Source organism: Malurus melanocephalus, unplaced genomic scaffold, assembly GCF_030028575.1.
Source record: "Malurus melanocephalus ecotype Western Australia unplaced genomic scaffold, MMel_1.1 scaffold_538, whole genome shotgun sequence".
NCBI lineage: Eukaryota > Metazoa > Chordata > Aves > Passeriformes > Maluridae > Malurus > Malurus melanocephalus.
In genome coordinates this window covers 395,651-421,887 of record NW_026623770.1, presented here as the reverse complement: position 1 = coordinate 421,887, position 26,237 = coordinate 395,651, and the positions used below count along the sequence as shown (strand labels likewise).

At 35.1% G+C, this 26,237-nt stretch overlaps 1 protein-coding gene across 2 annotated transcripts in view; it reads left to right on the top strand.

The window, feature by feature from the left end:
- Nucleotides 1-26,237, top strand: part of CHD1 (chromodomain helicase DNA binding protein 1) — a 53,125-nt gene that overhangs the window by 16,691 nt on the left and 10,197 nt on the right. For both annotated transcript variants that reach the window (XM_057381874.1, XM_057381873.1), the window contains exons 3-30: nucleotides 1,543-1,747; nucleotides 2,698-2,808; nucleotides 4,113-4,180; nucleotides 5,383-5,532; nucleotides 5,816-6,096; nucleotides 8,318-8,543; nucleotides 9,366-9,466; nucleotides 9,716-9,894; nucleotides 10,900-11,027; nucleotides 11,579-11,795; nucleotides 12,348-12,437; nucleotides 13,286-13,476; nucleotides 14,565-14,753; nucleotides 15,070-15,232; nucleotides 15,659-15,811; nucleotides 16,296-16,367; nucleotides 18,078-18,227; nucleotides 18,791-18,939; nucleotides 19,194-19,290; nucleotides 19,388-19,483; nucleotides 20,463-20,639; nucleotides 20,804-20,964; nucleotides 22,075-22,116; nucleotides 22,881-23,011; nucleotides 23,398-23,536; nucleotides 24,023-24,173; nucleotides 25,218-25,340; nucleotides 25,707-25,841. In XM_057381874.1, the coding sequence (XP_057237857.1) occupies nucleotides 1,543-1,747; nucleotides 2,698-2,808; nucleotides 4,113-4,180; nucleotides 5,383-5,532; nucleotides 5,816-6,096; nucleotides 8,318-8,543; nucleotides 9,366-9,466; nucleotides 9,716-9,894; nucleotides 10,900-11,027; nucleotides 11,579-11,795; nucleotides 12,348-12,437; nucleotides 13,286-13,476; nucleotides 14,565-14,753; nucleotides 15,070-15,232; nucleotides 15,659-15,811; nucleotides 16,296-16,367; nucleotides 18,078-18,227; nucleotides 18,791-18,939; nucleotides 19,194-19,290; nucleotides 19,388-19,483; nucleotides 20,463-20,639; nucleotides 20,804-20,964; nucleotides 22,075-22,116; nucleotides 22,881-23,011; nucleotides 23,398-23,536; nucleotides 24,023-24,173; nucleotides 25,218-25,340; nucleotides 25,707-25,841 (4,075 nt within the window). The remainder of the gene's footprint in view (nucleotides 1-1,542; nucleotides 1,748-2,697; nucleotides 2,809-4,112; nucleotides 4,181-5,382; nucleotides 5,533-5,815; nucleotides 6,097-8,317; nucleotides 8,544-9,365; nucleotides 9,467-9,715; nucleotides 9,895-10,899; nucleotides 11,028-11,578; nucleotides 11,796-12,347; nucleotides 12,438-13,285; nucleotides 13,477-14,564; nucleotides 14,754-15,069; nucleotides 15,233-15,658; nucleotides 15,812-16,295; nucleotides 16,368-18,077; nucleotides 18,228-18,790; nucleotides 18,940-19,193; nucleotides 19,291-19,387; nucleotides 19,484-20,462; nucleotides 20,640-20,803; nucleotides 20,965-22,074; nucleotides 22,117-22,880; nucleotides 23,012-23,397; nucleotides 23,537-24,022; nucleotides 24,174-25,217; nucleotides 25,341-25,706; nucleotides 25,842-26,237) is intronic.

Genomic DNA, 26,237 nt, shown 5'->3' with positions numbered 1-26,237 from the left:
GTACGGTGCTCTGCTGAGAAATACAGTTGTTTTATAATGGTGTGATTTACTCACGTTTTAAGATAAGGCAGTTTCCGTGTACAAAAACTCTATTAGAATGAAGATGTCTTAGGAAAACTATCATGGGATGCCCTTAATTTCTGGTGTCATTTAATCTCTGGTCATATATTGTTGCACTGTATTTGTAACCTGCTTTATGGGCAAATGAGGTTAGTGTTCTAGCACCATGCCTAATGTAACACTTCGATGAAAGAAATTGCAAATTTGGGAGCAGCCTTGATGTTTTCCAGTTTTCCCCTCAGCAAGTGCAAGGAACCAAGTGGCAATGTGTTTCTCCATACCTTGCCCTTCAGAGCAAGAAAACTTCACTATGGTCTCTTTGCCCCTCTTCATTTCAAGGTTGCTGGTTGCAGATGGCTGATGGAGGTGCACTCTATAGGAGTCTGTTTATGAATAGCTTCATTTCTTCTTCACTGGCACAGTTTTGTTGGTGGCAGCAAAAGCAGAGGAATGGTTTTGCTTTGTTTTGCAGTTTAAAAATGTTGTCAATTAAGTATATTCTTATATGATCAATCTACCGGTCCCCACTCACCTGTAGCYGATGGTCAGCCAGATGATTTGTACTGGGAGAGACCAGCTTTATTTTGATACAATTTTGGCTTTAACATTTTCAATTCTGGCTCTCTTTTTACTCTGCGTTTTAAGCATTTTGGTCAACATGTACATAATTTGAAATTATTTTGCAGTGTGGTGTTTCTCATGATGTCTTTGAAATACAGTATTAATCTAATCCGGTATTTTACTGAAGTTTCAAACTCGTCTACTCTGTGAAGTTCTAGAAAAACAAATGCTGTAAAATGGTGAATGAACATAAAATAGGTATCTGATTAATGTTTGTTCAAATTATGTTGAATCTGTAAGATGAATATGCAGATGAAATATTATAGTMGTTCAAGTGTATGCCAAGGAAAGTGCTTTGGCACAAGTTATACCTAACACCTCTGACAAATTCAGAATTGTCTGCATGTGAAAATTTAGTGCTCGTCTTTTAACAAAAAAAACACAGTCTGTGTGACTTTTTGGTTTCTTTTATTTTGTCCTTTTAAGGAATACCACTGATTGAAAACAATCTTTACTTGGGCAGGTCTTTGTGAAGTAGACTAAACTGTTAGTTAATATGGCATTTGAGGTAGCTAAGCAGGGATTTTGACAGGGATGAAGCTCAACAGTTTGTATGGGTACAAGGCATTTCTACTGCTTTTATTTCCTGTGARTGACTCTGCAGTATTAATTGGAATGGTGTTGCTTTATCTGTATTTTGGCTTCACAGAGGGTATCTAATTATTTAAATTCTTATTTCCTATTTATTTTTAACTTTATTCAACTCAGCCTAGTCAGCTGCCTCCATTTATATGCTGCACATTTGTCTGATCTAACATAACAGTTGAGTTACAGGTAAAGCTAAGGCAACCTCTTTTTTTTTTTTCTTTAAACCCTGGTGTCTTAGCAATTATGTAATATCCTATTAACTTGTCATTGCAGCCAATCAGAATCTGATTCTGGATCAGCATCAGCTTCTGGATCTGGTTCAAGCTCTGGAAGCAGTAGTGATGGAAGTAGCAGCCAGTCAGGCAGCAGTGACTCTGATTCTGGTTCAGAGTCAGCCACTCAATCAGAATCAGAGTCTGATGCATCTAGAGAGAAGAAACAAATTCAGTCTAAACCACCAAAAGTTGGCGGATCTGAGGTAAACAAGATACGTAAATGAACTCTTTGGTGAGGGGTGGCAGGGATATATTAAAACAATCCTTTGAAGTTACTTTCAAGAGCAGTGTGAGGTAATGAAGTTTTCTTAATTATATTTTAACTTGATTGGGTTAGTGAATGCATGTGCTTTGCTGCCTTAAACATTTGTCAAGTTACTCATGTGTAGGTACTTTAATTTGTTCTTTTAAAATTCTGACATTTGTGAGTGTTTTGAGTTAAAAGCCTACCTAAATTTCATCATACAGTAGCGTGCATTTATTTCCTGGAACTTGGAGAAGACAAAGACACACACATAATGTTATTTCTAAATTCTGTTTTTACATTTTTTTTCTCTAATACTTGGTTTCATTGTATCAATAAATAATTTTATAAAAAATTCAAGTTTACTTACAGTTAGCTTTCTTTATCAATAAGTGAGCTAAATGCAGGAGAAAACGACATTTAGAAATCTATTCTATCCAGTGAGTCAGAATTAGCTGCACTGTCCTATGTTAATGGACTGGTAAACTATATTTTATGAAAGATAGTTGTAGATAGTTACCCCAAAATTGAAAACCTGTTAAGGATTCTCTGTTAAATTTTTTCCCATGTATTTCAGTATTATTGTATGAAACAAAATCGTAGAAGTTAAGCAATCTGAAAGAATTTATTCATGTGAATTTTAAAAAGTTCTTTATAGTTTTGCCCTAACAAAAACCATTGTTAGATATGTTGCAGTAATTAGCATATAAAATTCTGTGATTACCGTATAACATTCTGTTTTGTAGAGATCTGCCTACTTTAGAAAATTTTATTATTAGTTAATGCAGTATTTTTAATGCAATTTTTTTAATTGATAAAAATAAGATGCTGTTTAGGAAAAGTAAATATATGGCAAACTGGAGACTTTCAGTATGTTTAGCTGATTCTTGCATCTCTCCTTCTGTTTAGTTTTGGAAGTCTAGCCCAAGTATACTTGCTGTGCAAAGATCAGCAGTGCCCAAGAAGCAACAGCAACAACAAAAGGCAGCGGCAGCCTCATCAGACAGTGTTTCAGAAGAGGTGATTAATATAATGTAGATTTTTTAAATATACACATGCTTGTCTCTTTGTCTACATTGGAATAAAATTATATGGAGCAACTTAAAATTCTCTGAGTGTGCATAGAAGTCTGGGGTTAGTTTATAAAGTTAACATTCAGGTAACTGACATTTTTATAAGGAAARGTAAACCTTAGTAAACTTATTGTTTTCATGTGATTTGTCTCAAAATTATAGCAGTCATGATTCTGTTCTGTTTTTAGGTAGCTGTTCTGTATTGTCTGGACAAAGTTTTCAAGCCACACAGTACTGACTTACATTTTTGGCTTCTTGAGTTTTGTGAAGATAGATAAAATCCTGAAACATTTTTTCATGTTTGTATAAGGTATCTGCTGTGGTTTTCAGATATTTCATATGAAGTAGAAGAAGTTTTTCTACAAGTAGAAAACTTGTACAAATTTGTACAAGTTTTKTAAGTTACTACAAAAAAAATCTTGTATTTTACGAATGAGGCCTGTATTCCAGGTATTTCAAAACCCAAATCATAGGCTAAAGAAATGTTGACTTTGTGCAGTAGCATCATCTTTTCTTAGTCGGAAATATGAAATGGAATTTATTTTTAAAGCAGTCTTTTTGTCCTGTATTACAAAGACATTGCCATGTAGTCACACTCATTTTGTTTGGATTTCTGGTTTCGTCTGAGGCAGCAGTTCGTCTTTTAAACACAAAAMTTAATAACCTATCATTAAAATACTGATTTAGGACTCTCAAGCACTCTCTTAGTGAAAGATACTATTCAGGATTAATTCTAAATCTTGAGTTTAAGCCAATGAGATTTGCCTTAGGAAAATCTAACTTTAAGAGAGTTCTTGTTTTTTCTTCTAGTGTAAAGAAAGAAAGAGCATGCTATTCTCAAAATTTTCTTAAACTGATGTTTTTTGTGAACAAGTATGGAAAGTGATAAAGCTCTCRAGAGTAGGAGATTTCGTTAGGGTTTTGATAGAGCCATCATCTTGATTAATGTGGAGCAGCTCACATAATAACTGTTTTTATGTAGGCACAATGTTATTTTTTTATGATGGGTTTTTTTTTTTTTGTGGTGTTCTCCAGAGCAGTGTTGCAAAGTATATTCACAGATGGATAAATACAAAAACAATAGCAGTCTTTTAACAGATAGATTGCAAGGGATGAAGAGGGTAAAACATGAATAATATGCCTCCAATTTGAAAGTGAAAGCTGATTTATCTTTTTACAAGCTACTTGTTAGAAATACTTAATTCTTTTTTTGATGGTGAATTGTGTTTGGTTTTTTCCCTTCACCTGCAGGGCTCCTCAAGTAGTGAAAATTCAGCAGATGACTCATGCAGTGAAACCAAGAAGAAAAAACATAAAGAGTAAGATATTTTCATAACTAATAGCAGACATTTTTTATAATAGAGACAGATGCTGGTAACTTATGCTTCATTTCCTTACCTTGAAATACTGAAGTTCTCTTTTTAATCTGTCTTGATCTTCCATTTCCAATTTTGTAATTTTTAAAATAAATCCTCAAATTAACATCTCTGTCAGACTAGTTTCTCAGCAAAAGAGTCTGCAATATTGTTTGGAAACATTCATCAGTGCTTTTATTTCTAAAATACTTCGTAGTGGTTTATTTTTGAGTCCCTAAAAATTCTTGTGGAGATAGGAAATTACTTAAATAGGTTGTCTCACAGCAAATTGAAGTTAGAATCCCTTAGTTATTGCCAGATGGCTTTTGTCTGAATTTTTATGGAGCTTCTTCTGTTTCCTTTTTTATGTTTAAAAGTTACTATGTTTTTATAGTAAATAATTTTATTGAATTGTTAATTGAAATATTATGATTGAATTTTCCTGGATAGAGCCAGAGTTTGAATTAAGTTACTGTACATCATCTTTTCTTGCACAAAGTAAAATATCTCATTTATGCAGAAGCAAGGAGGTACTGTCACTCAGTCACTTGTTGTACCTTGCCTGGCTGTGAAGCATTGATGTGAGAGTTTAGTGGAAGCTTTTGGGAGCAGCAACACTCCTGGGTTGCTGCAATTCAGGTTCTTCTGTATTTCTCAAATGTTTCTCTATTATTTTTCACTTGTGTCAAAGTTGCTGATTCTTTGCATGAGCCACAGAGACCATAGGCATTAGACAATATGGAACTTTCCAGAATATAGCATTATAGGACTTCATGATTTGACCATGTCTGACTTCTGATTAATATGTATCTCTGCAAGTAGTACTTAAGAAGTTGACTTGTTAAGTACTTTGTTTTCATAATGTCATGTTAACCCATTTCTTCTTGCCGAAATTTGTACAGAAATTCAATTTTTTGTTGGTTTCAATTTTAAATCTACCTCTTGATAACAAAAAACTTAGTCCAAATCCCTTTGATGCCACTAGGCATTTTTTTACTTACCTAGTGTTCACTGATGACAATTTCTGTCTCATCAGCTGGCATAATGTTACAAGTTTTTTAGTTCTGTGAGGAGTGTTGAAATTACAGCAGATCCCTTGTGGATGTATAACTGTTCTAAAAGATGCAACAACATTAAATTACTGTTTTGTCTTTCAATATGTACAGCGAAGACTGGCAAATGTCAGGATCAGGGTCAGTATCAGGAACTGGTTCTGATTCTGAATCTGAGGAAGACAGGGAGAAAAGCAGCTGTGAAGAGAGTGAATCTGACTATGAGCCAAAAAACAAAGTCAAAAGCCGGAAACCTCCAAGCAGGTAAGAAGTTGGGCATTTGGATGCTCCAGTACTATTTTTAATAAGCAGTTGAGTACTCTACATGCTGTTGAAAGCAGTAATACAGGGGGGAAAAGTACTTTGAAAAGATACATAATATGATAATGTACTAATGCTTTCTAGAGAATACCTTTTTCTGTCTACTTTAAATGAAAGCAGAGTAGTTGAACATTCATTAAATAGATCTATTCAGAAAGCAATGCAGAAGATTTATTGTTGTCCCTGTTGAAACATCGTTGTTGTGTCATATATTATTGTCTTCAAGAATTAAGCCAAAAGGTGGGAAAAAGAGTGCAGGACCAAAAAAGAGACAGCTTGATTCATCAGAGGATGATGATGAGGAAGAGGAGGAGGATGATGATGATTATGATAAGAGGGGATCTCGTCGCCAGGCAACAGTCAACATTAGTTATAAAGAAGCTGAGGAAACCAAGACAGATTCTGATGATTTGCTAGAAGTTTGTGGGGAAGATGTCCCACAACCTGAAGAAGACGAATTTGAAACTATAGAGAAATTTATGGATAGTCGAGTTGGCCGTAAAGGAGGTACTTTTTTTACAAGTGTTTTTAAGTTTCTTGTGTCTATCGTGGTGCACATAAACAAATCTTTGCTGTAGGTTGAACAGCAGTAGTTTTAAAATTATCAAAACATCATACTGTTTTACCTTTCATATTCATAAGAATGCTGCTACTCCCATCTAAGTATTGCAGAGAAAAATACAGAAAAATTGTATATCTAAGTAGAAAATCAAAATTAGGTTGAAGATAGCTCTGTATTGCATAAATGCACACCATATTGTTACGACATTGTACAGGTCACTGATACTTGATCAGTATCAATTATATACAATAAAGTGGAGAAAGACTAGATGGAGGAGTTGACTAATAGTCTGAAACTGAAAGATGGTGTTGCAAGGCTGAATCACTGAATTCATGATTTCAGTTACTGCACTACACATACAGAACAGCATGTGGAATGGCTACAAAAAATGTGTCTAGAATTGCAATGCCATCTAGCAGTTTTGCTTTGTATTTGAGTCTGTRAGTTAAAATCATAGACTCATAGAATGGTTTTGGTTGGAAGGGACCTTAAAGATCAGCTAATGCCAGCTCTTCTGCCATTGTCAAATTCACATTCCTCTACACAAGTTTGTTCCAAGACCTATCCATCCTCTGGCCTTGAACTCTTCCAGGCATGGGGAATCAGCAACTTCTCTGGATGTGACTAGGCAACCAGTTATGGTGCCTCACCACCCTCATAGCAAAGAATTCTTCCTAATACCTAATCTAAACCTACTCTCCTTCAGTTTGTAGCCATTACCCCTTGTCCTACCACTGCCCTTGTCTAAACCTTCCTTCCTTGCTCTCCAGCCTTTTAACCTTCTTTAGGTACTAAAAGGTGCTATAAGGTCTCCACACAGCCTTCTCTTCTTGCATAACAGTCCCAACTGTCAGCCTGTCTTCACAGCATAGCTGTTCCAGCTCTCTTATCATCCATCTTGATGGCCATCTTGATGGCCTTCTCCAGATATGGTCCAGCAAGCCCCTGTTCTTCCCCCTCTCTGGTGGGGGCCCCAGAGCCTGGGGTCTTAGTTTTTGTCCCTTTCTCAAAAACAAGGTTTATGTTCCCGCATTTCCAGTTAGTGAACTTCCCCAGACCATCATGACTTCCGAAACAATATGGTAGTGGCTTAGCTACCTCCTCCGCCAGTTCCCTCAGGACCTGTTGATGTACCTCATCAGATCCCTTGGATCTGTGCGCCTTCAGGTTCTTTAATTGGTCTCAAACCTGATCTTTTCCTACAGTGGGTGATTCTTCCTTCTCCCAGTTCCTCCCTGCCTTTGTCTCCTCTGGTGTGGCTCAGACGCTTGCTGGTGAAGACTGCAGCAAAACCGTTGTTGAGTACTCCCCCTTCTACTTGTTGCGAGTAACTGGTTCTCCCTGAGGGCCCATACTAGGCTCTCAAAAACAAATTAAAAAACCCCACCCAAACCCTGAACCCCTTGCACTTTGGGGGCTACCTTTCTCCATTTTTTACACCTAGTGTCTGAAGTTCTTGTCACCTCTCAGAACTTACACTCTTCTTTCTGTYAAATTCCCTCTCCCACTCTATCCTATATTCTAGCGTGTCCTGCTGCAGTGCTTAGTGTTACTGCTGTGGGAGCCTTGGGAGCTAAGTTTCTTTTATTTGTCCGGCCCAGGTGATGTTGCTGCTTCTGATTCTTTTTGGTGTTGCCTCTTTGTGACTCTATCTGCCCCAGCAGCTTGCTGGGCTCTTTTCCTTATCAACACCACTGAGATTAGCTCACTTGGTTAGAGCAGGTAACAAAATTCGTTTAGGAATGAGATTTATAGTGTCCCTGTCAGTAGGTTTTTAATGTCTTAAGACTGACCAGACATAACATCAGATGTCTTTTGTATGCTCAGAGATAGGAGAAGTGTAACAGATGACAAGCAGTGTCAGTGGAGCATTCCCTAGTGATTGCTTTAAAAAACAGGAGTATTGATATTCTCATGAGGGAAGATATTGCAGATTAGGTGTAGAAGTTTTGGTTGCTTTTTTGATTCTCTTGACTACTTGTGCATATGTTAACGTATCTACATCATAATTTTTCAAATAGTAGTAATGGCATGAGTGCAGTAGATGCTAGTCAAGTATATGCTCATCTAAAATTACCACCAGTTACTTTCTCTACCACATTTCTAACTGGTTAACTTAGGACAATGCGCACTTACTCAAGGCATGCTATGTGTTTTCTGTTTCAGCCACAGGTGCTGCCACCACCATATATGCAGTTGAGGCAGATGGTGACCCAAATGTTGGGTTTGAAAAGTCAAAGGAGCCAGGAGAAATACAGTATCTTATTAAATGGAAAGGTTGGTCCCACATCCATAACACTTGGGAAACTGAGGAAACACTGAAGCAACAAAATGTTAAAGGAATGAAGAAACTGGACAATTACAAGAAAAAGGATCAGGAAACAAAACGATGGTGAATCTTCTTATGATACGTATTTTGAAATAATATAGGTGCTTTGTTGTGTTTCTGATACCTGTTACCTGGCTTTGAGGACATAATTTTGCGTGTCTGTGCAATGGGAAGACAAAACCTTTGCAAGCTGAAGCCCCTTTTCATGTTCCTGTAACATAATTCTCTGAACCTGATTTGTGTGTATGTGTGTGTGTGTGTATGTGTGTCACAAATGGAGTTTTAACAAGATGGGCAATGTTTCAAAATAAATAATTTTTGCGTTATTCTTTGATTGGAGTTCTTCAGGAATTGCTCCTAGGATCAGTGTTTTCTCGATGCATTAGCCATTACAGGTTACTTGGCAGAATGCAGTTTTTTTGGCTGAAACCTGAGGCTGAAGCCTGAGAACAAAAACATGAAGAAATACATGCATTTGAAAGTCACCTTTTGAGTGTTCACTTTTATTATCATGTTTAATATAGTCCATTAATGCTGGTGGGATTTTTAGCAACTAATCATAAGATGAATAAGCCKCCCTGAATGCAGTTCCAGAAAAATAGCCTGTAAAGTGTACTGTTTATTCAGAGACACAGCTGCTACAACTGCCAGTAGTACTAGTCAAGCAAGTAATGGGAAAAACTTATTCTCAACAATAATTTTCAGTCATTAATGGTGAGTTACTTAGGCCAGATGCAGCCATTTTGTAGTAGGAATTTTTAAATTGTTTCTTCAAAAAAGCTTTCCCAGCAGGATTCCTGGGATGATTACATTCAGAGTTGCTGAATTTTCTTCGTTTTAGAACTGTATGGTGTAATAAGTGTTGTAAATTAATTCCCACCACAGGCTGAAAAACGCTTCTCCAGAAGATGTCGAGTATTACAACTGCCAGCAGGAGCTTACAGATGATCTACATAAACAATATCAGATAGTGGAAAGAATAATTGGTATGTTACAAACTTGTGGACAGAAAACAGTGTCAGGGTTTGAATGTTCTCAATTCTCTCATATTTATAGTTAATAAGTGCAGAATGTTGRTATCACAAACATTTTAATCCTGAACAAAACTTAAGGCACATAGAAGAGCTATCATACTGTCTGTATGTGTCTAGCTTCTGTTGTATTATTACCTAAAATGAATGTTTTCATAAGATACAGAAGAAAATTCTGATCAGATCTCTGATTCATTTCTGCAGCTCACTCAAATCAGAAATCAGCTGCTGGTTATCCAGACTACTATTGTAAGTGGCAGGGTCTGCCTTACTCCGAATGTAGCTGGGAAGATGGAGCTCTCATTGCCAAAAAGTTTCAGGCACGCATTGATGAGTACTTCAGCAGAAATCAGTCCAAGACCACTCCCTTTAAAGATTGCAAGGTGACTGTGTATACACAATGGGTTTATAATCAGTTCTAATGGGTCTGACTGGGTGGGATAGAGTTAATTTTCTTCAGGGCGGTCTCTGTACCTGTGACCTAAGTGTGACCTATTTGTGACCTAAATGATTTTGTTAACACGGGTTGTTACTGTTGCTGAACAGCACTTTGACAGTGTCAGGGCCTTCTCTGTGTAGTGTTGTATCATTCCCACCATAAGTAAGCTGGGAGGGAATACACCAGTACAGCTGATACCCAACTGACCAAAAGAGTGCTCAGTGCCATTTAATGTCATACTGAGCAAGACTGAATGGGCAGAGTAGGGGCTGGCTGTTTCCTGAATGGATATCTGCTGGTCATCGGTCTGCTGGTGAATTAATGTGTGACTCGCGTTCTGCCCTTTGCTTTGTTGTGATTGGGTGGGTGTTTTTCATTCACCCAGTAGCTGATTTGACCTACAATTTTTTTCTCACTTTTGCCTTTTCAGGTCTTTCACTTGTCCCTTTGGGGTGGGAATTGAGTAAGCAACTGGGTGGGAACTTGGCTGTTGGCCAAGTTCAAGCCACCACATCAGTTGCAGTTGTAAAAATATGTTTGTTTTTTTTTTAATCCAGATATAAAATGCATATTATGAATTTTTTGGAAGTTTTTTCAGATTAGCAATAATTATACATAATAGGATGTATGGACAATAGCCCTACTGAAAATAGGTTTTTGTAGATGTCATTCRCCTCCATTATTTGCATTCAGAAATGGGTTTGTTTAGTATTGTAGTTTATTTTAAAAGGAAACTTTGAGTTAGTATCATTCATGTTGTGAGATTTAGATTAGCAATCAAATTAGTTTCAAATTGCAAATTACTTGGTGTTTTTATATGGCCTAGTTTTCATTGATGGCTAAAAACTAGAGWTGATGACCCTAGTAAATACCTTCTGTTACTTTTTCAGGAAGACCTTTCGGTAACTGCAAACAGTAGTAGGACTGATGATCAATTTGCTTTTCATAGGTTCTTAAACAAAGGCCACGGTTTGCAGCACTAAAGAAGCAACCTTCTTATATTGGAGGATATGAAAGTTTAGAGTTAAGAGATTATCAGTTAAATGGGTTGAACTGGCTTGCTCACTCATGGTGCAAGTAAGTATAGTCTCAAATTTATTTGTAAATTGCAAGCATTTGTGAAGTATTGAAATGGATTTTGTTTGTTTTATTGAAGAAGGAGACTATCATACGGTAAGCTCAAAGCAGTGGTCTGTGGGGACTGGTTTTGCTTTAAGTAGTACCAAATGACCATTGTGTGGTCATTCTCAAAAAAAAGAGCTAAGATCTGTCATTACTTTGCTTTTCGTTTCAATGGGATAAATCATATTTTTAAAAAAGAAAATAAGAAAAGAGTAAAACTAGAAAACCCAAACACTCTTTTCTGGAATGCCAACATCAGTGTTATACTTCTAAAATTAGACTCGAGGACTACTTGCAAGCTTTTTTTGTTAAAAAAAGTAGGAGGGATTGGAAATATTTTTATGGAAAAGTAATATAAACAGATTTCTTCAAAATGTATAGTAGCAAATCTTGAAAAACTTCTATTGGTGGGTTTTGTGCTCAAAAGATAATAATTTCTTATCATCGTAACTTCCCCCCTCTCCACACCTCCCCTAAATAGTTTTGTTTCTTTTTTTTTTTTTTAGAGGGAATAGCTGTATTCTTGCAGATGAAATGGGTCTGGGTAAAACAATACAAACAATTTCTTTTCTGAACTATGTATTTCATGAGCACCAATTGTATGGGCCTTTCTTGTTGGTTGTGCCACTTTCTACCTTGACGTCTTGGCAAAGAGAAATTCAAACCTGGGCTCCTCAGATGAATGCTGTAGTTTACTTAGGAGATATAACTAGCAGAAATATGGTGAGTATTTCTGCTGTCATTGGAAAGTCTTGTATGTAGACAAGATTGACTTCATATTCTTATTATCTGTTTAGCAAATACTTGCTGAAACCTTTCAAATGCAGATTGAAAGCTTAGATTGTGATCTCCTGTTAATGTTTGTGAGAGATTTCCTTTCTGCTTGATAGTGAACAGAATTAAAAGTTTTGTCTTGCATTTGAAAATCAATTATCTTCTGCCTTGTGATTATTTAGGTGGATATAGTATAGAGAATAAGTATGAAAGAAAGCCGGTCATGATCTTAGTTTATTTCCTGAAAGGTTGTTTGTTTGTTTTCTTAMYGTTGGTAATCTTGTGTGTATATGTATAGTGTACATATATATATGTATGTTTGCATATATATTTATATATACGTATTTATATATATCAAATGTTACATATGTGTGCGTTTGCCTTCCCTTTTGTTGTATTATTTTGTCCTATTAAATGTCTACATCCTTGCAGTACTTAAATTGATTCCAGTCAGCAAGACCTTTTTTCTGCAGCTTATAGTTTACTTGATTCTTTTTGTAGATAAGAACTCATGAATGGATGCATCCACAGACCAAACGATTGAAATTTAACATACTTCTAACAACATATGAAATTTTGCTAAAGGATAAGGTAATTGCACTTCTGGGGGGAGATAATAATTTCCCCAATACACAGTTCTCTTTACACTTTCATTTGGTTTATAACCCATTATGTTTACAGAAGGTCTGATAGTTTTTGGTTTTAGAAGTACAATAGTGTGTGGTTTGGGGTTTTGGTTTTTATTTCTTGTGGGGGGTTTTCTTATTTTAAGCACTTCTGGATTTTATGTATGTGTGATGAGGCCATCAGTCTTTTTTCTTTTTGTGAGGTGCGTAACACTTAATTTTCTTCAGTTTGCTTGAGAGTCTCATTAGTGTTATCTATCCCTCCCACCTTCAAGCTCTGCTTCTTTGCAGACCACAATCAGGGAACTGAAAACAAACCCAATCCTTAGCCCCAAATATGATACAAAACTGGGCAATTCCATATAGTTTTTCAGTGATATTGCCCAGACAGTAGTATATGTATATGTGTTAATACTATCTGTGTAGTGCTAACATACAGAGTTATTGTTAATACCCATAACAGTGGAAGTTGTTACAGATATTCAAGAAACCGAACATTTTTGCTTTGTTTTATTTGTATGGGAAGAAGTAAATAATAATTTTTTATCCTGCCATGTAAAAAAGTGTGGGTCAGACTTCTGGGCATTTTTTAAAATAATAAATTTAATTTTTACTTTCTTGGGATGGCTACACAGCTTTTCATTTAACGAGGCAAGTGTAAAAGTCACAATTAGTGCTAAAAACATACAGCTATCAATATTTTATTTAAATAAACCAGGAAGTGATTGTGTTTCAAGCTTGATAATATAATGTGGGAAATTATGTAATGTGATTATTTGTATAACATTTCCCCCCTTCTCTATTTCTTTTAAGTCATTCCTTGGTGGTCTGAATTGGGCATTCATAGGAGTTGATGAAGCTCATCGTTTAAAAAATGACGACTCTCTTCTGTACAAAACTTTAATAGACTTTAAGTCTAACCATCGTCTTCTTATTACTGGAACCCCTCTGCAAAACTCCCTTAAAGAGCTTTGGTCTTTATTGCACTTCATCATGCCAGAAAAGTAAGAGTTTTTTGTCAAGTTTCTTATGGCAAAGTAGTGCAGTGATTTGAGAATCTGTAGAAAGAGGCAATTGTACTGAAAGATAGCTTAAATATCTTATATAAAGTAAATGCAGATATCTTTTCACGCTGCTTTAGGTAAGCAATGCTGGTAGCAGTTGTCACCTTTTTCCATTTGCAAAAATAATAGATTGATATATAGGTCAGAACCTGGGAAAAAGGCTTCATCTTAGTCTAAGAGGAAAACCATATAAATTTGGGGGAAGAAGAATGGAATCTTTCTGGTCTTCAGTACTATTAATGAAAACAAACTTGTATCAAGATGGCAAATACCCTGCAAATGAATCAGATATCTGGTTCTCCCATATGTTTTGTGTACATTAAGCTCATTGTATTGACTTGATTTTRTACTGACCTATTTAAACGTAAGGTAAACTAGAGCTCATGTGTGAAAGCACATGTTCCTTGTCAGACAACTTGTAAATGCCAAGTACTATAGCTCTGTTTAGTAGTTTAGTGGCTTCTCAGAACATTACAGGCAAAGCCACTGAGGTTGGGTAGCCATTATGCATTTGTTTTAGCATAATATCTGTTCTTCTAGTCTATTAGCAGAGATGATAGCTACACTTCAGCTAGACTGTACAAGCTGCAAGACATATTTTAAGTAGATTCTTGTTCTCTTGCACACTCTCTTGCTTTTTATGCTGTCTTGATAAAATGTGAAAATGCAGTTTTCTGTAACCATTAAACAAGTGATCTTGCAGGAAAAGAAGTTTGCATTTGCATTGTGAAATCAGAAGTTTTCATTCTATAGGTATTTTTGGAGAATTCTATTTTCCAAGATTTTCTTCTTCTGCTGTTATTTTCTGTTCTTCTATTTACAGGCACAATATTTGGGATTTCTTGTGATGTGAAAATTCAGAAATTGGATAAAACAGAAGGGAGTGGGGAAGATATCTAAATGTAGATGTGCTTTTGTGGTATATTTATATATGTTCTGTGCTTGTGTTACCTTTCTTTGTGAATTTTGCTTCATCAGATCATTTAGTGTATGTCACTATTTTGCACTCATACTTTGTTATGTTGAAGGTTTTCCTCATGGGAAGATTTTGAAGAGGAGCATGGCAAAGGGAGAGAGTATGGTTATGCAAGTCTTCACAAAGAACTTGAACCATTTCTGCTGAGAAGAGTTAAAAAAGATGTAGAAAAGTCTTTACCTGCTAAAGTTGAGCAAATTTTGAGGATGGAAATGAGTGCATTGCAGAAGCAATACTACAAGTATGGACCAACTCTTCATATATTGTGCTGGTTCAGTGATATATCTATGTACAATTCGTTGAATTACAGTGGTTTTTATATACTGTATGGAAGTTGAGGCTTCTATAGGGTTTCATAGTGATAAAATTCTGTGAGGCAAGGGCTTAGGAATTATGTTGGTCTAATGCCTATTCATGTAGTTTCTTTTGTATGGTATGTTTATATATTCTTTGGGAGATGCTTTTTTTCTTTAGCTTGTTTATAGTTTGAGAGATTACATCTGTCTTGCTTCCCCATATCATTTGGAATCACTAATATTGTACATCTTATTTCATAGGTGGATTTTAACCAGGAATTATAAAGCCCTCAGCAAAGGTTCAAAAGGCAGTACCTCAGGCTTTTTGAACATCATGATGGAACTCAAGAAGTGTTGTAACCATTGCTACCTCATTAAACCACCAGATGATAATGAATTCTATAATAAACAGGAGGCCTTACAGGTACTGTCACCCTTTTTAATTAAAGAGTGAAGTTTTACATCCGTAATTTTTACGGAATTTTATAGTGCTCTGGCAGCTCATTAGTTCTCACTGAAGTCTATTAAGGAAACCCAGGTTTTCTGCAAAATGTATATCTTGGTTTTTTACAGGGGGATATTTTTTGTTCCTTAATTTGATACGAAAATTTGATCAGATTAGAGATTTATCAGTTAGAGAATTCACTAAATAAATATGCCCAGTTTTAATTATATATTATTGTATGGATGTTTTAAACTGCAAAATTCTTCAGGAAAGTCAGAATTTGTCTGTTCTCTGCTCGCAGCACTAAGAAGAAGAGCAAACTTCAAATGAATGTCTAACGAACCGCAGTGTGTATTAGTGTTGACATGAAATTATTTTGCAAAACATTTTTCTTGCTTTTTGTAGCATTTAGTACGTAGCAGTGGGAAACTAATCCTTCTTGACAAGCTACTAATTCGTCTGCGAGAACGTGGCAACAGAGTCCTGATTTTCTCACAGATGGTGAGGATGCTGGACATCCTGGCAGAATATCTGAAATATCGTCAATTTCCTTTTCAGGTAAGAAGCTTGCTGGTACTAGGAGCTGAGAAGCTTTGATCTTGAATATAAAAAAATCCTTTTGTTTACTGTGAAGGGGTTAGAGCACTGGAACAGATTGTTCAGAGGTGACAAAGTTTCTGTCTTTGTGGAGGTCCAAAAGCTACCTGGATGTGACCTTGGGCATCATACTTTAGCTGTCCCTGCCTGAGTAGGGGGTTTAGACAAGATGGCTCTCAGCTGTCCCTTCAACTTTGTGATTATATGACCTTTACCCCTTCGATTAGGGAGACAGAGAAGAAAACTCATTCTTTTCCTAGAAAGGGACTGCCTCTATGAGAAACGGCACTTTGAAGTGAAACAGATGAATTTAGAATTATGTGAGGTGTTAATTTATGTTTCTTTTTCCTTCATGTAACAGTTTTGGCAGCTCAGAATTCAAGTTGCTCTGATTTTGAATACAGTGTAAGAATTACTTTTTAACTGTATTTCTCAATCTCTGTAGAGACTTGATGGATCTATAAAAGGTGAATTGAGGAAACAAGCACTGGATCATTTTAATGCAGAAGGATCAGAGGTATAGTATTTTTTTCCTGTTTAATTTTTTTGCAGTAAGTATAAAAAGACATTGCACAGAAAAGGATGGCTGAAAAAGTGAGAAATATATCAATAAGTTTAAAAATTCATTGCCACTGCCTAGAGTATAAAGTTTATATAACCTTTTTTTTTAAAAAGAGGTTAGGTAAAAAACACATGAATTAGGAAAATGATAGCTGATTGCTCTTATAAATGCTGCAGAATTCTAACTCCACCTTCGTTCTTGTATAAAATTTAACAATGTTTGCAAGAATGCTGAACTTAAACAAGCAGTTAGTATCCAAAAATCCTTTGGCAATGGGCAGAACTAACTTCATATATCTTTGCACAAACAATCATATTTTACTTGTTTCAAATACAATTTCTTGATTTCTTGCCCCCTGTTTACATGCTGTGGAAAAAGAATAGTAAAGAACTGATTTCTAGCAATTGTGAGCAACCTGTGAATATATAGGCATCTGTTACGATTGTTTAGATTCTGGACAGAAATATTTGTACYGTATTTAGCACTCCTATTATGCAAGTCATGCCATACCTTTGATCAGCTTAAATCTTTTGTCCTACATTGGCGCCTTTGGGGGAGGGGAGGTAGTTTTGTTGGTCATTGGTTTTGGGGTTTAGTTTGTTTGGTTTCTTTAACTGGTATTTGAAGATAGCATTTGTTAGTTGCTGCTGAGCGTGTTTCTGCTTTATGGAGGGAGAAGGACCGAACTCTGTTAAATATAAAAGCTAACTCTCTTTCAAATTTCTTGCATAGACATAGTTGACATTTTATGAAATCTTTGCAGTTCCACTGTACCTTTTTTGAGATGAAGAGGAATTTAAAGTGTGCATTTTTAAAATTGAGTCAAACTATGTATTTGTGCAGAAAAAAAAACCCAGTGCTCTCAGTTTTATTTATTATTTATTTCTTAAAATTTCATAGCATTTTGGAAGGGATTTTGTTTTTATATTGCTGAACTAAGGACAACCTGGAAATGTAGGACTCTTTCCTGGCTTTGGTGGTTGTTGTTTCCTGTAACTGGATTTAAAATTGGGTTTGTTTGGGATTTTTTAAACCTGATTTACATTAGCTTGAATTTCAAATATTGGTTTTTTGCATGTCTCAAAATTTTTCTGCAGTCTTTCATAGTTACCTCTGATTCAATAATTTTATATTGTCTATGGGGTTTTTTCACTTTGCTGCATACCTATTTTCATACTGTTCATGAATATGTTGAACAGCATTGAACCTGTCAGAACATTTTTACTTCCTGTCTCTTAATCAGTTACATGTAGGCTCAGGTGCTTTCCCTGCTCTGACGTGACTGTTGAGTCTTCCAGGGCTTGGGGCAGGGAGGGTGGGAGAGGCTTTTTGTTTTCAAGGCTTTGACAGTAAGGCATTGGTATTTTTTGGCCACTTTGTTTTGTAGGGATATCTTGCTCAGTGATCCTCATTGAGGGTGCTGCTTCCTTTAAACTGTTGAGAAGTTAATAGTTTTTGAAAAAAATTGGTAATCAGTGTTTGCTTTAGACTTAAAGAAGCTTTAAGCATAGAGTACTTACAGATTTGGTAGTACATAATTTTGTAGTCTGCACCACATACTGCATAAAGTATGTTGTTTCCTTTAGGACTATTACAAGTATTAAGTTTAGTAATATTACAAGCATATAATTGTATATAAAACGGTTTCTTGCTATATGATTTCAGGACTTCTGCTTTTTACTGTCTACCAGAGCTGGAGGATTAGGTATCAACCTGGCATCTGCCGATACTGTGGTTATATTTGATTCTGACTGGAATCCACAGAATGATCTCCAAGCACAGGCTAGAGCACATAGAATTGGACAGAAGAAACAGGTACACACGCAGTTTAAGCTCCAGACTTCTGTGTATCAACTGTCCACTCTTTGCACCATTCAGTCCTCATGTACTTTTGAAAAATATATAACACTTTCTGCATATGTCCACAAATGTTAGTAATGCTTATTTCTTTTTTTCTAAGTCTGTATACAGGAAGAAATAATACGGCAGCTGTGGAATTTAGGTGGGACAGGGAGAAAAGTTGTGGACTTGCCTATCTTACATTCATTGGCATCATGTCATTCTACAAAATAACTGCTACATCAGGCACATCCCCTTGCTTAAATATTTTAGTTCTCTACAGGATTGTTTCCTTCTTATAGAGGACATACAGTAACAGTCAGAAATACGACATTATTGCCTATGGCAATGTTTGTGTTAAGTCACTAAAGTTTATAAAAGGAAGGTCTAAGGTTATGAATTTGGGGTTTTTTTATGTTCATGTAAAGACTGTAGTGATATGATTAAACTAGTGTTTCACATTTGAAACCCATGAATAAATTCACAAGTTATCTAATGAAGACTGAGATTTCTGCTTTTTTTTTTTTAAATACACATAGGTTAATATTTATCGACTAGTCACAAAAGGATCAGTAGAAGAAGATATTCTTGAACGAGCCAAGAAAAAAATGGTGTTAGATCATTTAGTAATTCAAAGAATGGACACTACAGGGAAAACTGTGCTACATACAGGCTCTACTCCTTCAAGGTATATTTGTCTTTGTTTCTATACTAACTTATCCTTAAGAATATTTCACTTGTAAATGAAAGGCAAAAATAAGGTTAAATAAGATGCAAAGTCTTTGTAACTTTTTGTTGCATATTAAAGCTGTATCTCAAATGTATCAATGTAAATATGTTTATATTTAACATTAAAGTAAAAGATTAATTGACTTACCATTGTAGAGATCTTTCCCAAGTTASTAAGTTAAAATGTTTTTCCTGAAACATAATTTATTTCAGCTCAACACCTTTTAATAAGGAGGAGTTGTCAGCGATTTTAAAGTTTGGTGCTGAGGAACTTTTTAAAGAACCTGAAGGGGAAGAACAGGAGCCTCAAGTAAGTAGTGCTTCTGGACTTGATATATGAAACAGCTGAAAATACGTATGAATTATTTCATTGTAAAGAGAAACATTTTACTTTTTTTAATCCTTAGGAAATGGATATAGATGAAATCTTGAAAAGGGCTGAAACTCGGGAAAATGAACCAGGTCCATTAACTGTAGGAGATGAGTTGCTTTCGCAGTTCAAGGTAGGTTACTTCCTTCCTGCTGTAGTTATACCWTCCTTTGTAAACAGTACTATTTCTCTGGTATGTATCTGTCTCTTCATTCTTTGGAAATAGATGCCTCAGTAAATCAAATCCCCATGACTTTCTAATAAAATGTATTTTCACCTGTACATGATATCTACCATCAGTATAAACAATTAAAAATACAGTATGCATTTTGATATAGAATGAGATGTATTTATGAATGTGTTGATGATTAGAATTCTAGTTTTGTGGTTTATTTACTGCAGTTGTTATTAAGTAGCTATAGTATGCTTAATGTAATATATATGCAATATATATCGTTAGAGTTTTTTAATTGATAATTTTTCCAAGTTGCTTTTAGCCCCAATGTAAACTTTGGGGGAATGCCAGGTATTTTTAAGTGTTACAAGTTAAACACATTGTATGTGCAAAAAAAAAAATTGCAAAGCAGGATTTGTCTGTTTAGTTCAGGAGATTATTTGATAGCTCTCCTGCTGATCACTCATTTGCAATGTATTTTAATAGCTGCATGGTATTAATGTTTGGTTAGTTTAATATTATTAGTTTCATATTAAGTCAAATGTTGTTAGCCCCGTTTTGAAGGAAATTAAATAACAATCATACAGCTGTGAGGGGTGTTTCATGAAGTATTCCAGATTAGTCAACTTTTAAAGGAAGAAAAAGATTTTTCTCACATCTCATCGTAGCCCATGCTGAAAGGAGTCTGTCTTTCCTAAATGAACAAAAATACTTTCATTAGAGACTGTTTCATGGAACATTCTGTATTTAGAAGTTTTTAAAATATCTTATAAAAYAATAGCATATATAAATAGATAAAATACACTAGTCCATTTGTGTGTAAGTGCATAAAATATGACATCTGTGACTTTGTTTCCATAAAATAGTAGTTAATTAGTCTTTTTCAAATAGTGTCATGTGTAGAATTGATAAAAATACATACATTTTGATATACAAGGTGGCCAACTTCTCCAATATGGATGAAGATGATATTGAGTTAGAACCAGAAAGAAATTCAAGAAATTGGGAAGAAATCATTCCGGAAGTCCAGAGACGAAGAATAGAAGAGGAGGAAAGACAAAAAGAACTTGAAGAAATATACATGCTTCCAAGGATGAGAAACTGTGCAAAACAGGTTTTTCTTGGTTCTGACTAAATTGTAGTACTGTGTTACTGTTGCTATTGGGGTTTGAGTTGGTTTTATTTTCATTTTCTGAATACAGGTTTTTGACAGAGTAGGTAAAATTTGCTTGTATTTGTTTCTCACTTGGCTTTTAACTGCTTACTCTGGAATTCCAGATCAGCTTCAATGGCAGTGAAGGAAGGCGCAGTAGGAGTAGAAGATACTCTGGATCTGATAGTGACTCCATTTCAGAAAGAAAAAGACCAAAAAAACGTGGAAGACCACGAACTATTCCTCGAGAAAATATTAAAGGATTTAGTGATGCAGAGATCAGGCGGTAAGATATGGGAGGACATGCATATTTRCAGGGGCAAGCAGTTACAATTATTATTATTAATGTTATTATTAGTCTTGAAGGTACAGATGACCGTCTGTTTTTCCTGAAGTTTGAAATCTTTTTGTTCTAGATACTTAATGTTTTTATCATATGGTGCTGACATAGTGAGCTCTTGTAGCAAGAATTTGAATCCATTTTGATGAGGTTTAAAATTAGGTTTGAAAAATACTTATGATTCGTTTAAATTTTTTAATTCCTGCGGCCTGTGAAGACAATGTTTTCACTGGATGATCACTGACAGTGATTTTACAATGGGTGAACTTTTCTTTAAAAAGAAACAGATATAATCTTTGGTAGGAGGGGAGGGATTCTTTTTGTTTACGTTTTTGGGATTGTGAAATGCTGCTTTGCTTTCTGAATTTAAGTATGCAAGTTTCTCTAAAATGCTGTAAAGATTTTGAAGTATTTTTGATTAGGGGAATAACTTCAAAGATCCTTTTTGTCTTTCTATCTCATCTAACAGGGTGGATTGATACTTTTTCAAGGCTGCTCTTGTGGTTGCACAAGCAATTTCATTGTTGAGGAAGTGTTTTTGTTGTTCTGGTGGTTTTTTAATTATTTTTATTTTTGTTTAACTTCTTTTCTATTCCAAGTATCTCCARTTTCTTTCCATCATTTAGATATTTCAACATTGAGTATCTTTCATGTCATTTTCCAAAATCTTCCAATTGCCTGTTGCATATTGCACTTTTTAGTAACTGTATAACTATGCAACACATAACATAATGTCTGAAATCTTGATTTACTGTTAATCTACATTCCGTTTTCATTATTAGATACATACAGCTGCTGAATCCTCAGTCTTGTGAAATTAATAAAGTAATTTCTGAAATGAATTATATCTCCTATTGTTTTATTTACATCAGTTCTTAAACCATAAAACTCTGATTTTGAGTTATCTGAATGTATGAAGCTGCTGTACTCTTACCTTTTTTTCCCCATTGTCCATACAGTGTTATACTAAGATTAACAATTGTGTTAATACAACTTTAAAGCAAATGTTGTTCGTTAAGCATATATTTAAATGGCACAATTATTTTCTCTTACTAGGTTTATCAAGAGTTACAAGAAATTTGGTGGCCCTCTTGAGAGGTAAAGTTGTTTGATKCTTATTTGTATGGCAACTTGGAATCTTTTTTATGTAAGTTAGAGTGTACCATGAAACTTAAGGCAGTAGGGGAAATGCATCATCTTGAATATAGTGTGACTTTAGTGTAGGATATTCCATTTCTTCATGTATGGTGTATGTGCAAACAGCCTCACAACAGACCTTACCATTTGCAGGAAAACTTCCTTTATACTTAGCTGCTGACTTCGTTTAATCTTCATTGGTGATAATCATTCATGTCGTGTTTGATAAGCCTGTTGAAAACCTATCCGTTTATCAACTTCGACTGTGACTGTCGAAGTTAGTGTTGCATTTTACATATCGTCAATTTGCATTTTTAAGCTTCCTTTATTATTCCTGCTTGAAGAAAAGCTTCCCATCCTAAAAAATATTAATCCTTAAAGATATTTATAGTGCATGTGAACATATGGTACATATAGATAGAGACATATATTCATTCATTTATATATTTATATTTATATAAATTATTTATATGTGATTTAATGATTCCTTTTCTAAGAAATGTGCGATAACCTAGGGATAGAATCCTTTACAGTTTTTGTTTTATTGTCCTCATAACTGAATCATTTAGGGTGTTTTTCTTGTGGATCAAAATTGTACACTGAATAGAAAGCACARATGACTGATAACTTACTAGTTTCTCTAGTTTTAAAGTCTGAAGGGGTCATTCACAATTCCCAAGGTTTCAGAGTTATAAAAATATGTTGTTTTTTTTTTTTTATTCCAGGTTAGATGCTGTAGCTAGAGATGCTGAGCTAGTTGATAAATCAGAGACGGATCTCAGACGTTTGGGAGAGCTTGTACATAATGGATGTATTAAAGCCTTAAAGGACAATTCATCTGGACAAGAAAGAGCAGGTACCATATTCAGGGGGCTTGAGGGGACAGTGAAAAATATCAGGAAAAATTAATTACTCTTACAGTCTGATCATAACAGAAAACAGTTTTGTTGGAAGATAGGAACAAAAATGTTGGGATGTGTACTGGATGATTTAAAAAAACTAGGATTATAGTAAAATTACTTTTTCCCCTTTGTGTGTGTGACTTACCACTGAAAAATGCAGTACGTTTTTGATTGGCTTTGAGATTTAGAAATACTTCTATTATGTAGGGGCTTTTTAATTCTGAAGTATTTAATTCAGGCATTGGGTTAAGAAAAGGTCATGTAATATCATTGTTTTCTTCATGTTTTTCTGATGTRTTTGTAAATGTAAATATTTTAATAGCTTTGTTATTATTTTAAGGAGGTAGACTTGGGAAAGTTAAAGGCCCAACATTCCGAATCTCAGGAGTGCAAGTAAATGCTAAATTAGTCATCTCTCATGAAGAAGAGCTGGCACCATTGCACAAATCTATTCCTTCAGATCCAGAAGAAAGAAAAAGGTACTGAATTTTGTACCATTTTTAAGGGAGTAGTAATGCAGAAAATTTCTCAAATCTTACTTAGCTTTTTTTTTTTCTGGCAACTTTGACTCAAACACTCCATTAAAAGCATTATGACTCTAGTGCTTTAGTAGTTGTTCCTGTCCTCTGAACTTGACACCTTGTGTATTACAATTCCTAAACTATCCACTTAGTTACAACGTGGCTAGCCACTTCCGTCACAAGACTCATGGCTACAGAGACGTCTGTTCTTCATGTTTTAGTCTTAATCAGCTTTAAAACACACTCCAGTGCTGATTTCAATTAAGGTTTTATAAAAATACTAAGAAAATACGATGATAAATACTTGGATTAATTTCTTAAATTTACTATCATCTTAGCAGAGAAAATAAATCTAGTTACATTACTTTTAGTATGTTCCCTTCCTTGTTGCTGAGTTTCAGATGTAAAAATCCTTTATTTGTCTTTCTAATTTATTTCTTCTAGATACGTCATCCCATGCCATACCAAGGCTGCTCATTTTGATATAGATTGGGGTAAGGAAGATGATTCTAATTTGTTAATAGGCATCTATGAATATGGTTATGGCAGCTGGGAAATGATAAAAATGGATCCTGATCTCAGTTTGACACAGAAGGTATGTCACCTACAATACTTTATCAAGGACTATTTGCTTAGGTAATGATGCTGCTAAGTACAGTTACTGAAAGAGCTTGTTTTATGATAAATGGAATTGCAGAAACATACATCAGTTGTACTTCATACTATCCTTGTGGTATATTACTAAATTTTAGGGTCTTGATTATTTGGTTGAAGTATGCCTTCTTGCAGTCCATTTGTGTTTCCATATTCTCACGTGGTTAGACCTCTGTCATCTGAATTTTTTTTTCAGTCTTTTCCTTCTCTATTTCAGATGTACTGGTTTTGTTAATTTTGTGTTCTTGAGTTTTTGAGAAGGGAGGTTCTAAAGAGTTAATTTAGTTTCTCCATCCCCGCTTAATCCCCAGGTTCTTCAGTTGAAGCTGTCTTCCAGTCCCAACATTAAGAGTAGCTGTACTAGAATTAGTGCAATAGCTTCTTAGCAATAGTGAGCAGCAGATACTGAGGAAAAGACTGGGGTGAAGTAAACTTTCTGACAGTGCCAACAACCTATAGCTTTGGGATTTAAGGAACCAGGTTTGTGTCCAAATTTGTTTAATAATGATTCCTACTGCTGCCTTTCATTAATTTGTCTGGCTTTTGAAACCACACATTTGTATTCTTGGCATCTGCACTGTAGTGCAATTCTGCATTTAGAAGATGAATTAGTCACAGCCAGTAGTTCTGTGACTGACAAGTACAGGTGGCCAGAATTTCTTAGATGAACTATCAGAGTGGAGACAGAAATCTGAGACTGGTTTCTTGAGTTGATTTTAAACTCTGAGACAATTTCCAATCTGTCCAAGTTGTTTTAAACTCTGAGACAATTTGCATTGGTTGCTTGCATTGGTTTAATTGGAGAGAAATTAAAAGTTGTAAGAAAATCTCCTTTGCTTTAAATTCTGGCAAATTTATTAGGTATAGTTGGACTGGATTGTTTAGTACCTCCTTTTGCACAGCTTTTCTGTTCTGTGTGCTCGAGGCTAACATCTAAAGCTGATAATATGTACTCATAGCTGTGATGCTACCATTTTCTCCTCAGATTTTGCCTGATGATCCGGATAAAAAGCCCCAGGCGAAGCAGTTACAGACCCGTGCAGACTACCTCATTAAATTACTAAATAAAGACCTTGCGAGGAAGGAAGCACAAAGGCTTGCTGGAGCAGTAAGTAAAACATGGCATTCCTAACTGAGATAAAACAGTATGCTTAAAGGCATGTCACCTGATCCTTTTCATTTTTTAGTTCTCTTTATTTTTCTTTATTAGTATTGCTCTATTGCTAATCACAGTACATAAGACTAAGTCAGGAAATTAACTGCATGTTTTGTGTTGTATTATTCTTTTATTACTTGTGTGTATTCTCTATTATTGCACTAAGCTGTCTCTAGTCCTGCGTAAAATTGTGGTGATTAGTGGCAGTAAGTAGAATACAAGGAACCTCTCTGATGTAGAACCAAATCCTTTATTTTGCAAATATACTGCAATGATGCTTGTCAGTTGACATGATTAAAGAGATAAATTTGCATTCAGGGCAATTCAAAGAGGAGGAAAACAAGAACTAAGAAGAATAAGGTGCTAAAGGCTGCAAAAATAAAAGAAATAAAAAGTGATTCTTCACCACAGCCCTCAGAAAAATCTGATGAAGATGATGATGAGGATAACAAGGTGAGTGTATTTCTCACAATAAAGATTTCTGTTCAGTTCTTCCCATTAGTATCAGTTTGTATTTCTGCTCAGCTTAATACAGTTAAAACACCTGAATGTCATCCTTTTCCAATGGCCATGTACAACTGATGTTGCCTTAGTACAAGTATGAAGAAGACTGTATCTATTCCACTTTAATGGTAAACTAGTAACTGAGGAATTAGGAGTTTTCCAAATTGTTATAAAAAAATACAGTCTAATTATTACTGATACTGCTCAGATTCAGCATTCCTTTAAGACTTTAGCACTGTATTTGCTAAAAGTGCAAATCTAATGTAACACATGGTTGCAAAACTACTGGATTTTGCTCATGTGTTGCATCTACTGACAATGATTCTTAAGGTATAGGATTTTTTA